The sequence below is a fragment of the Hemicordylus capensis genome, chromosome 4 (assembly GCF_027244095.1).
Source record: "Hemicordylus capensis ecotype Gifberg chromosome 4, rHemCap1.1.pri, whole genome shotgun sequence".
Classification (NCBI taxonomy): domain Eukaryota; kingdom Metazoa; phylum Chordata; class Lepidosauria; order Squamata; family Cordylidae; genus Hemicordylus; species Hemicordylus capensis.
The window spans coordinates 92,110,658-92,123,279 of NC_069660.1; the positions used below are offsets into that span (position 1 = coordinate 92,110,658).

General features: G+C 42.8%; 1 protein-coding gene across 2 annotated transcripts in view; it reads right to left on the reverse strand.

The window, feature by feature from the left end:
• AGBL4 (AGBL carboxypeptidase 4) overlaps positions 1-12,325 on the reverse strand; it is a 1,553,201-nt gene extending 1,540,876 nt beyond the window's left edge. For both annotated transcript variants that reach the window (XM_053245332.1, XM_053245331.1), the window contains exon 1: positions 12,202-12,325. In XM_053245332.1, coding sequence (XP_053101307.1) covers positions 12,202-12,244 — 43 coding nt within the window. In that variant the 5' untranslated portion in view covers positions 12,245-12,325. The remainder of the gene's footprint in view (positions 1-12,201) is intronic.
• Positions 12,326-12,622: the final 297 nt, after the last annotated feature.

Genomic DNA, 12,622 nt, shown 5'->3' on the forward strand with positions numbered 1-12,622 from the left:
AATGGAGAGTAAGCTCTCTGGACAGGAGCTTGATTGTGGAGTTGTTAGCCGGTCGCCATCTTGGTTCTCAGTACCTCAAATTAAAGTCTCATCAAGCTATATGAGTCTTCAACATCCAATCCCACACCCTCCCAACATGACAGAAGAGGCTTTATATATTAAAATTATCCAAAATAGATTATTAAACAGCTTCTATTTTCCTAGCGTTACTTAACCATCTTGAATACTAAGAAAGAGACCAAAGTATTGACCTACAAGTATCTGTATATTTAATTATCTTGCGGCCAAACCGGTAGAGAACTCCATGGGGATGTTGAGATGCGTCTGGATGCCCGTTGGAACTCTAACAAGGTCCTGCAAGAGTTCAAACCACTGCCTTGGGAAGGAACAGGCAGGAGGAACATTGCCTGGGGAGGGAGGGTAACGAGTGCCGAGGCGCCTGTTGGAGGTCGGGTTGGGAGGGGAATGGGCAGCGAGACAAAAAAAAGCGAGGGCGGTGAGACAAAAAGGGGCGTAAAGGAGGCGGCGGGTGGCTGAGCCGCGCTGCCGAGAGGATCCCAGCTGGGTGGGCGGCAGTGGGGGCGGGCTCCCGAAAGTGGCCAGACGGGGGCTGGTGGAGCAACTGGGGCTGTTGTGGCGGGCATGGGGGCTGGGAGTGGGAAGAACAGCAGAGAAAGGAATGGGGAACCGACTGGGCAGAAGGGGAGGAGAAGTGGCACAGATGCTGTGTGCCAGGTCTGCTAGTTTATTGTATTCATTAAGTAAAAATAAAATAATCCTGCTTCTCTTCAAAATAATCCAAGGGGGCGCTGAATTAAAGAATCAAAACAACAATATAAAAACATTGAGAAGAATTGCATCAGTAAATACAGTAGTAATCAGCAGATAAAAGGAGGCTTACCCACATCACAACAGTAGGGGAAAATGCACCATTGCTAAGAGCAATACATATAGATTTTCCAAGACAAATATAATCTCTGTTTGGGAAAATAAATACTTCCCGTGTATTGCTACACAAATGTTTTCCACAGACGTATATATACTTTGTGCACAGATTTTGACTTAATTTTAAGAAAAACCCTGCTTTCCAGTTTATGTACACACAGTGTACTCAACTCAAATGGTACTTAATTATGGTGAAACATTCATTTTCCTAACCACCTCATGAACTGAACATTTAAACTGACCCTCAAAGTAACTATATCAAGTATCCACTCACTTCAATACGCAAGTTAAAATTAAAATCCTTCTTCATATGCTTGTGTGAACCTCTGCTAACTGAACAAAGAGACACCGTTTAAAGTGATTATTTCTCTTATATTTAGCACGGGGAGAGCAACTGGCCCTATCCAACCCCAGCACAGCATCCCTCAAGTGGCTGTTGCTGGTGTCTACCTTATATTTGTTTTTAGATTATGAGCCCTTTGGGGACAGGGGACCATCTTATTTATGTATTTTTCTAAGTAAACCACTTTGAGAATTTTGTTGAAGAGCAATATCTAAATATTCATCATCACTCTGTGTGTGTGTGTGTGTGTGTGTGTTGTGTGTGTGTGCATAAACATATAAATCGAGTTCTTAGAATGACAACTTTTTGCTGCCTCTACAACATTAACATATGCCAAGTTTCTACCAATTTATAACAGAGCTTCCATCTGATAGGACAAATGAAGACCAGGGGATAGAAAGGATATCTACCTTTCTGGTTAATTCTAAAACCAGACTGGCTAAAAACTGGAACCTGATTTTTAAAAGTTTAACATCCAGTGAATACAAACAGCAGGTAAAGAAACTAACAAGTCTCTATTTAAATACTGTTTAAAAGTCCTAAGACAGTGAGCCCACCAAAGCTCCACTGGGAGGGCATACCAAAGCAAAGGGGCCACAACCAAAAAGGTTCTGTCCACAGTCACCAACAACCAAATCTCAGTCAGTGGTGGGGCTGTGAGCAGGGCCTGTAACATAGAGTGGAAGGTCCTTGTAGATTTATTTGGACAAAGGCAGTCCAACAGATATCCTAATCTCAAATCAGTTAGGATATCTATTGGACTATGTTTGTATATTTATTGTAAACTGCCAAGAGACATACATTTTGGGCAGTATAGAAATATGTATAATAGTTAATAAATAAGTCACATGGGGCTTTAAAGGTCAAAACCAACACTTTTTTATATGCCCCAGAAGCAAACTGGCAACAAGTAAAGTTGCTGCAGGATGGTGTAATACTCATGAAGCAACTAGTGCCCACAAGCATCCTTGTAGCAACATGAAAAACCAGCTGAAGTTTCCAAGCAATCTTCAATGTCAGCCCCATGTAGAGTGCTTTGCAATAATCCAATGTGGATGAAACTAACGCATGGGTGATTGAGATCAGGTCCAACTTCTCCAAATAGGGCCACACCTGGAGTACCAGCCATAGTTCATAAAAGGCAATCTTGAGCACCACCATCACCTGATTCTCCAAAGACAGTGTCGGGTCCAGGAGAACCCCCAAATGGCAATATTTGTCTATCAGGAGGAATCCAACCCCATCCAAGGCTAGATTTACACCCAGAATTGTTGCTTTTGCTGCCCCACAGTCTCCCAGCCCCGGCTGCAAGCAGCTGGGACAGGCAGACAAAAAAAAATGGGGCTAAGAGAGCACTAGCTTTCTGAACCCCATTTAAGTGGGTGGCTGGCTTGGTGGGTTTGCCGCCGAGATGTGGCTGGGATTGGGAGCGACCCTGGTGGTTCTTATGCATAGGCAAGATGGGGCTTGCCTTCATTAGCCCAGTTTTGCCTGTGCATGAGAACAGCCTCACTATATGTTCAGATTTGTTTAATGCAGTTGATTAAACATAGAGGAATACTTAACTATTTCCATTTTGTATTGTTTTCTACATAATTTATTTGCAGCAAGATCTCTCTTTTTAATGAAATAACTTGAGTAATACATATGCTGGGTTTTGTTTGGACTACTCATTATAAAATCATTATGTTTCCCTATATGGGGAAGATCTCCACCATTCTAATCTGAAAGAAAACACAGCATTTCTTCTTACAGACAGGCAGGAACAATGCAGACTTTAACAGTGCTAAATCAGAAAACGCTGCTATTAGTAAGCTATTACTCTTGCTGAAGTCTGCAGTCACCAACCTTTCCCGTTGATCTTTAGAAGAGAAAAGTACTTTAAAAGACAGGGCAAATTATCCTAAAATTTGCTTTACTGAAAATACTGAGAATTGTAGAAGATGCATAATATGTAAGTATGGTGCCTGTAACAGCATTGTGTACATTAACAACATTTTTTTTTAAACTGCTTCAAGGGCCAATTGCAGTAGTAGTGTCATAGAACTGCTTCCCGAAGGAGGTTTATCCTTGACATATCATCCAGGACTTTGCACATTCAGATTTAAAACTACTCCTCTGGGCTGTCCTTCAAAGGTAAAGAGCTGCCACCAGCCTCTATAGAATATTACTACCATATCCCAAAGGTAATAACTGAAGGGGATATTTTCTATCGGGGCCCATGACCTCCCCAATCTATCTGTGCATAGCAGTCCTACCAGTCCTCCATACAGAGTATTTAGGTATGTATAATGGGTCTGAGAATGCAGTATATAATTAAAAATAATACATAGCATTTGTATAGCTCTCAAGTGTACAACCACATAAGGCAGGCCTGCTCAGCTTAGGCCCCCCAGCTGTTTTTTGGATTACAATTACCATAATCCCCAGCCACAGTGGCCAATAGCCATGGATTATGAGAGTTGCAGGCCAACATCTGAAGGAGGGCCAAAATTGAGCAGGCCTGCTGTAAGGTAAATACGTATCCTTATATTACAGATGGAAAGCTGAAACCGAGAGGAAGTGGCTTGCCCAAGACCACCTAGCAACCTCATGGCAGAAACATGATTCAACTGGGGAATTCACAATTTACAGTTGAGCCACTATTGAGCAAATCTTAAAGGTTGTCGGTTAGACTTAAGACATCTCAATGTGAGGACAATTCCCAAAATTGGTGAGAGATGACATTTCCCAAAGGCACCAAATGGGATGCAAGGGAAGGCAAAATTCAGTTTCTGGGGATGCTGATCAATTCGTTACTAGGAGGACTAAGCTAACTAGGAAGCTTGTTTAGAATCGGTCAATGTAAACAAGATTCCCACAGTTAGGTGAGCAAGGACTTTAGTTGAAGCTGGAATTTACATGCAACACTAGCCTATGTATGATCACTCAGAAGTAAATCTAAATTCAATGAGACTAATTTGTAAGCATTAATGACTTAATAACTAAGCATAATACATCACACATCTGATGTAGTCTTCAGTCCATGAAAATTTGGATGACATCATCACAAACAACACCGTTAAGGTGCTCCTATGTGTCACTCACTACAACTGTACCAAATTTGGTACCAAATTTGGTTCAAATCGGTTAGACGGTCCACAAGTTACTCACTTGTGCCTCAAACATCAATGAATCCATCACCTTAAATCAGGCTGGATGACATAATCACCAACTATGTCATTGAGGTGTCCCTATGTGTCCCTACAGCTGTAGCAAATTTGGCTCAAATTAGTTAAGCGATTTACAACTTAGCTCACTTGCACCTCAAACATTTACGCGTGTGCCATCTTTATTTGTGGTGGATGACATTATCATAAACGACACCGTTGAAGTGTCCCTATGTATCCCTACAATCGTACCCAATTTAGTTCATATTGGTCTAGGCATTGCAAAGTTGATAGGGTCACACACACACACACACACACACACACACACACACACACACACACACACACACACAGAGCTGAGTGATCTCATAAGCTTACTTTCCTTACAGAAATGTTGCCAGCACGGCCTTTCTGAGGGTTCCCAGAAGCCTCTCTGCTCAGGTCTAGGACTACAGGCTTGTAGTTCCCACTGTTCACATGCTTAGAGCCTCATGGGATCATGGGCTCACCATTTGTTGGTACATGGGAATAGGTCACTTAGCAGGCAGTTGGACAATCGCCCCCAGGTTCACCAGCTATCACGTGAATTGGAAAGGGATTAGCTTCACGCCTTTCCTTCTATTGAGAATGTCTAAGCAGACCTGAGTTAGCTTCCAAGTTAACTTCAAGGTCTTTCTGCCCAAAGACTGACCCTGTTATTCCCCACTCTTTCGTCATCTCAAACAAGCTAAATTAATCATCGCAGCAGGAATTTCAGGAAAGCACTGCAAATGCTGCTCCCCTCTCCAACAAAAGAGGATAATGGTCACAGAAACTCAGGAGGTGCACTCATTAAGAAAAACCTAATCAGTTTACTGGGTCTTTTCGACCTGACAGATAAGCCCTTGCACATCCATTTACATACTGGTTGCTTTTTACCATTTCACTCCATTGTGTGTACTCTAGCACAATCAATAAAGACAATGGATTCTTTGGAATTTCCCTCCTCAGGCAGGAGAAGCAGTCAGCATTTTGCCCCAGGGCATGTTTTGGACTATAACTGGCCATAGTTTCATGAGCCAGTGTGCTTCCTTTGGTCTCTATACTTTGGAGCCACCTGCTGTTTGGGCAATTGAACTTACTCGCACCATAACATCAGGGTGCATTTTGCTCTTCGCACCTTTCCCTCTCTTAGCCTCTAGATCAGCCTTCTTAGCTGGCCCGATTTGTGCAACACGCCACGCTGCTATGAGGAGCTGGCTACATGAGACCAGACCCCTTTTAGATTTACCCCTGCTGTCTCAACCCCTAACAGCATTCAATTCTCCGATGCTGCCTCCTGGCTCCTGGTCAGTTCCTGAGGAAAGAGGTCCTTCGGTTGCTTCTGAGCCATAAGCGTCCAATCGCCACTCAAAAGAAGGAGCAAGGTAGTATAACAACCACTGCATCACCCTGGGCTACTCCCTATCCCTGTTCTTTCCTAAATCCAAAAACCTGTTTCTCTAAAGCCTTCTTCCTCTAGCCAGCCTGGAATTCATCTAATTCAGACACCAAGCTAAATTGCCTCTTTGCAAACTACCTGGTTAATCTCTGTGACATATTTTAGTAATATTATTGCCTTAATCAACTTTAGTAATAATACTGCCTTAATCAACTCTTTTTCCACTGTACCCCTAAATCTTTCAATAAACTGATTATATTCCTGAATCTCAACCTACTCTCTGTCAGTTTGTCTCCCCAGGACCAGCACTTTGCACAAATTTATTCTGACGTGGGACTGTTCCATTCTAGTTTGCTAATTCCCCCATACAAGCCCAAACTCAGTTAGGGGTGTTCACCAGTCACCCCAGAGTAGTTCCATTAACAGAAAGTAGGCTAAAAATGGTAACAAATATTAAGACAATACTAAAACAGTTCAAGACTCTGTTAATGAAACTGTTATAGAGACTTGCTCCCTCCTTGTGACCCATTTTGGCCAGAATTGTGTAGATTGAACTGTGTGGGGCTGATGTGTAGATATCCTTGCCTTGGAATATCTTCCAGTCCCTTAATTCTATAGTCACTTTTCACATGCATATCTTAAATTCTGCAGTACTGTTCATTTGGATTCTTTCTTTAGTAAGAATATTTTATTATAGCTAAATAGCTGTAAAGGTTCTAATATGAATATGAAAATAAAATTATCAATAAATGAATGTTTCATATACATTCAATTTCATCCTTATTGTTCATTTCTATATTATCTATCTACCATATCATATGCCTGATATGCATTTCTAGGTGGTGTACAAACTTTTTAAAAAGTACAAACAGAATAAAAACAGGTAAAATACACAAGATAAAAACAGATTAAATAGTTTAAATTTTTCAGTTAAAAGCCTGTGAAAACAGGTGCGTTTTGAGGGTCTTACTAAAAGCAAACAGAAAAGGAGATGTTCGTATTTCAACAGGGAGCATTCTCCAAAGCCCCAGGGCAGCCACAGAGAAGGCCTGGCCCCAAGTCGCCACCAAATAAGCCAGTGGCAACTGTAACCAGACCTCTTCAGATGATTTTAGTAAGTGACAGGTTTCATGAAAAAGAAGGCGCTCTCTTAAGTACCCTGGACCCAAGCTGTTGAGGCCTTTATAGGTAATAACCAGTATTTTGTATTTTGCCCAGAAACATATAGGCAGCCAGGGCAGTTCTTTTAAAATCAATGATATACAGTCCCTTTAGGTTATCCCAGAGACCAGTCTGACTGCCTCATTCTGTACCAATTGTAGTTTATGGACTATGTACAAAGGCAGACCCAAGCAGAGTAGATTGCAGTAGTCAACCCTGGATGTTACCAGCATATGCACCACTCTTTTAAGGTCATTTACCTCCAGAAATGGATGTAGCTGACGTAGCAGCCAAAGCTGATAAAAAGAGCTCCTGGCCACTGCCTCAGCCTGAGAAACCAGAGAGAGTTTTGGATCCAGGGGCACTCCCAAGCTATGTTACAGATCTTTCAGGAGAAGTGTAACCCCATCCAGAACATGCAAATCTAAACCATCTGTTGGGTCCCGACCCCATCACAGTCAGTAAGTAAAGTGTGCCATCAAGTCGATCTTGATTCATGGCTCCCACAGAGCCCTGTGGTTTTCTTTGGTAGAATACAGGAGGGCTTTACCATTGTCTCCTCCTGTGCAGTATGAGATGATGCCTTTCAGCATCTTCCTATATCACTGATGCCCAATATAGTACCAGTGGAGATTCAAACCGGCAACCTTCTGCTTGTTAGACAAGCATTTCCCTGCTGAGCCAGTTAAGGTGGTCAGTACCTCCTTCTTATATGGATTCAACTTTGGTTTGATCCCTCATCCAGCTCATTAACGCCTTCAGGCAGGCATTTAGGGAGGTTATGACAATTTCTGATGAAGTTTATAAGGACAAATAGATCTGGTTATCAGCAGCATATTGATAACACCCAACACCAAACCTCCTGATGATCTCTCCCAGTGGTTTCATCTCAATGTTAAAGAACACTGGAGACAGTATGGAGCCTTGTGCATACTTTAGCTCTCGCTTTGCAGAGCAACAGTCTCCAGGTGACACCACCTGGAAGCTACCAGAGAAGTAGGGAAGGAACACTGTCAAACAGTGCGACCCAATCCCACCTCCCTCAAGTGACTCAAGAGAATACCATGGACAATGGTATCAATAGCTGCTGAGAGTTGCAAAAGGATCAGCAGAGTCATACTTCCTCTGTTGACAGCCAACTGGAGATCACCCATCAGACCGACCAAGGCAGTCTCAACCCCGTAGGCCACTCAAAAGCCAGTTTAAAGTGGGTCTAGATAATATGTGTCATTCAAAACTGCCTGGAGCCAAGGCCACCACCCACTCAATCACCTTGCCCAACCATGGAAGATCAGAAAGGAGTCTGAAATTAGCCAACTCTGAAGGATCCAATACAGATTTCTTCAAATAATGTCTAATAGCAGCCTCCTTAAGACGAGGAGGCATCCCTTCCTCAGAGAAGCATTTATAATATTTACCAGACCCTCTCAGATAATACAGTTATCAGATGAAATAAGCCAAGTTTGGTAAGGGTCAAGAGAACAGGTTGTAGGACACACAGTCCGAAGCGGTTTGTCCACATCCTCGGGAGTCACAAACTGAAAGTGATCCAATCTAATCCTATAAAAGGAGTTGTTGACAAGATATTGGACTGGGAAACTCTAAAGTGTACAGGGTGGAGACTGCCTTGGTTGGCCTGATAGATGATCTCCAGTTGGGAATTGACAGAGAAAGTGTGACTCTGTTGGTCCTTTTGGAACTCTCGGCAGCTTTTGATACTATCAACCATAGTATCCTTCTGGAACGTCTGAGGGGGTTGGGAAGCACTGTTTTACAGTGGTTCCGATCCTACCTCTCGGACAGATTCCAGGTAGTGTCGATTGGAGACTGTTGCTCTTCAAAATCTGAGCTTAAGTATGGTATCCCCTCAGGCTCCATACTCTCTCCAATGCTTTTCAACATCTACATGAAACCACTGGGAGGATTTGGATTCTCCGGGGATTCTCATCAGGGGATTTGGAGCGGGATGTTATCAGTATGCTGATGACACCCAGATCTATTTCTCCATGTCAACTTCTTCAGGAGATGGCAAATCTTCCCTGAATGCTTGCCTGGAGGCAGTAATGGGCTGGATGAGGGAGAATAAACTGAACCTGAATCTAGATAAGACGGAGGTACTTATTGTGTGGGGTAAGAACTCCAGAGACAATTTTGACCTGCCTGTTCTAGATGGGGTAACACTTCCCCAAAAGGAACAGGTTCGCAATCTGGGAGTACTTCTGGATCCACACCTCTCTCTGGTTTCTCAGGTTGAGGGGGTGCTTTCTATCAGGGGTGCTTTCTATCAGCTTCGGCTGATACATTAACTGCTTCCTTTTCTCGAGATCAATGACTTCAAAGCAGTGGTACATTTGTTGGTAACCTCCAGACTGGACTTCTGTAATGAGCTCTACGTGGGGCTGCCTTTGTACATAGTCTGGAAACTTCAGTTGGTTCAGAATGGGGCAGCCAGGTTGGTTTCCGGGTCATCTCGGAGAGACCACATTACTCCCTTGCTGAGGGAGCTACACTGGCTGCCAATAGATTTCCGGGCAGAATACATAGTGCTAGTTATAACTTATAAAGCCCTAAACAGCTTAGGCCCTGTATATTTAAGAGAACGTCTTCTTCATTATGTGCCCCACCATTCATAGAGGTTGCTTTAGGAGGTCCGTCTCTGGTTACTGGCAGCTCGTCTGGTGGCAACATGGAGACGGGCCTTCTCAATTGCTGCCCCAAGATTGTGGAATGCGCTCCCTGCTGAGATACGATCCTCCCCATCTCTGACTATTAAACATCTGAAGACCCATCTCTTCACCCAAGCTTTTTCAGCTTTTTAAATTTGTAGGTTTTAATTTTATACTATTTTAAAATTGTTAAACTGTTTTAACCTTTTATATTTTTTAATTGTTTTAATGTCATTGTCAACCACCCAGAGATGAAAGTTTGGGTGGTATACAAGTTAAATAAATAAACAAATAAATAAATTAATGATCAGTTACATTTTCTCTAGACTCCATATGAAAAATACAAAAGGTTTTCCACATGATTAAAAAAGTGAGTGCTTATTAGATAGTTGGCTTCAAGTCTCTTTTAAAATACATCAGCATTTTATCTCATCCACACATAATGGAAAGAGGGTAAGAACTTGCTGCAGAAGAAGCGAAAATGCTCCATCATCATAAAATGCAAAGTTAATTAAATTGCAGATTATTGCCACAAAGTATGTGGGGGAGATTAACCTTGCTGATGTCCAACAAGCGCCAGGGGGACATAAGAACACTCCCATGCTTGACTGATACTGTAGGGCAGCTTGTTTTGTTTTCTGATGAATGTGAAGGAAACCATTGTAAAAGTCCATAATGACATGGCCACAACATCACAGTAACAGCACAGACATTATCAAAGAGGTTCTGTGCCACTCACACAAGTATATTCCACACAGTGTTTGCAATTTATATGGTACTAGGGCAAAGTCTATATTTTTCCAACACACAAAATGCAGTCTCCCCACAAAAGAAATCATCTTCTGTCTTAAGAGAAGAGATTATATGAGTGGCTCTGTGCACACACAAAGTCATCCTAAAAGGCCCTAACTTTCCTCCTTTGCTTCAGATGGGAAGACAGAGGTACCAATATCCCTTAATGTGCAGCAAGATACAAATCAAGGTTACTTGCACTATCTTTTTTGTGTTTCTCAGTTCGTGCTTTCAGACTAGGTTGTTGAAATTGAAACAGTGCTAAATTGGCATATTTAGGGCCTTCCTATAAAGTTGTATCAATTTATTCTGGATTACTAAATCCTGCAATTCAGTGCAAATGAACAGCAGTCCTATAGAGCTGGTTGTTTCTATTCCATGTAAAAAGCCCTCCTTTGATCCCCTAAAGACACAGACATTTGTATATCCTACTTATCCCCATTAATTGAGTGTTCATAAATGCATAGCTTCTTGTGTTGTCTTCACAAGAACACCACCTACCCTCATGGTTTGGGGTTTGTTTTTAAACATATTTGAATACCGTCAACATTGTGACAGTAGATTGTGACTCATAGATTGTGAGCCCTTTGGAGAGAGGGATCCATCTTATTTATTTATTATTTCTCTGTGTAAACTGCCGTGAGCCATTTTTTGGAAGGGCAGTATAGAAATCAAATAAATAAATAAATAAATAAATAAATAAATAAACATAGCCCTCTTAAAATTGCAACCTGGTGCACTTGTACTTCAGAGTAAGACCCAATGAAACCACATGTCTTTCTTCTGAATAAACACACCTGGGCTCCAGCTGCATGTCTTCCTTTCTTTTAAGCTAAGCATATCAACATCCTTTCATCTTTCCTAATATTATTAGACTGCAGTTTTTGGTATTACCTGCAGAGGCACTCTTACCCCTGGACTTCAGGACCAAAGTCGAGGGCCTCCACACCCCCTGGGGGCCCCCAAATCCTCTTTAGTCTGTCTTGGGTTTGTGCCCTCAAGAACCTACACTTTTAAAAAATGAAAAAATGATGCTTAACTTGTAAGGGGGGGGGGGGCGCCTGGGGCTCAAAAGGCCTTTAGGTCTGGACTCCAAAATTACCTAGGTGCACTTCTGATTTCCTGTCTTAGGGAGCAGGTTAGAAACGTAATTTAAATTCATGCTTTTCTGATGTGTATGTTCCTTGATAAATGTCCTCTCCTGATGCTACAGACGAAGGAAGGAGGCTCTCCTTCTAGTAAAGTGCCCTAGTTGTCACCTTCTTTCTCCACTCCCTGGGAGAGCAAGAGGGTCTCCCCTAGACAAAGGAGTCTAGGCTCTCATTCATACTCTAGGAGCAGGTCCCTCTCTCCCTTACTCTGCGAGGGCAATCTTTTCCTTATCTCTAGTCATATATGAGGGCAAACAGAAAAGGAGAGGGAGATTTTTTTTTTTTTTAAAGAGCATTCCTCTCTCCCTTATCCCGAACCTCCCTCGCACCTACCCCCTGAAAGAGACACTTGCCCACAGCGCCTTTTACGTCATACAAGGTCGCTCTTTACCAAATCTTCCAGAGAAAGGGGCCGACGTCTGACTCTCCCCACACCCGGTGCCCTACGTGAAGGACACGTCGCTTTGCTCCTTGACCCTTAAATAAACGGCGGCTTCCGCCACTTTCCCAGATTCAAGCAAACTCCTCGAACCCCCTCACCTCCCTCGGGACTGCTGCCCCTATAATAACTAACCCGTCTCTGCCGTCTTGCTCCTCTCCGCCATATTTGTTTTCATTCCTGCTTTCGCTCCCTCCTCCCACCACGAGACGCCGTCTGGGCGTCACCATGGCAACACACGTCACAGCCTGGGAGTCCCTTATTCCTTCTCCTGGGCGCAGGCAGCGTGTATAAGGAAAAGGCGTGCATGGAGAGACGGAGATTGATCCGGGACACTTCAGGTGGTTGTGATTCCTCCGCGGCTGACTAATCGAATTGTATGGCTGCAGATATGTGGACTCGTAGAGCCCAATCTTATTGCACGGGTTTACTTGGAATTCAATCCCATTGAGTTCAGTGGGTTTGCAGCCTTGAGAATAAGCCTCTTTCGATTTGATTGATTGATTGACTGATTAAGTGCAGTCAATGTGGAATGGAAAAGGCCTTTTCAGAAAGC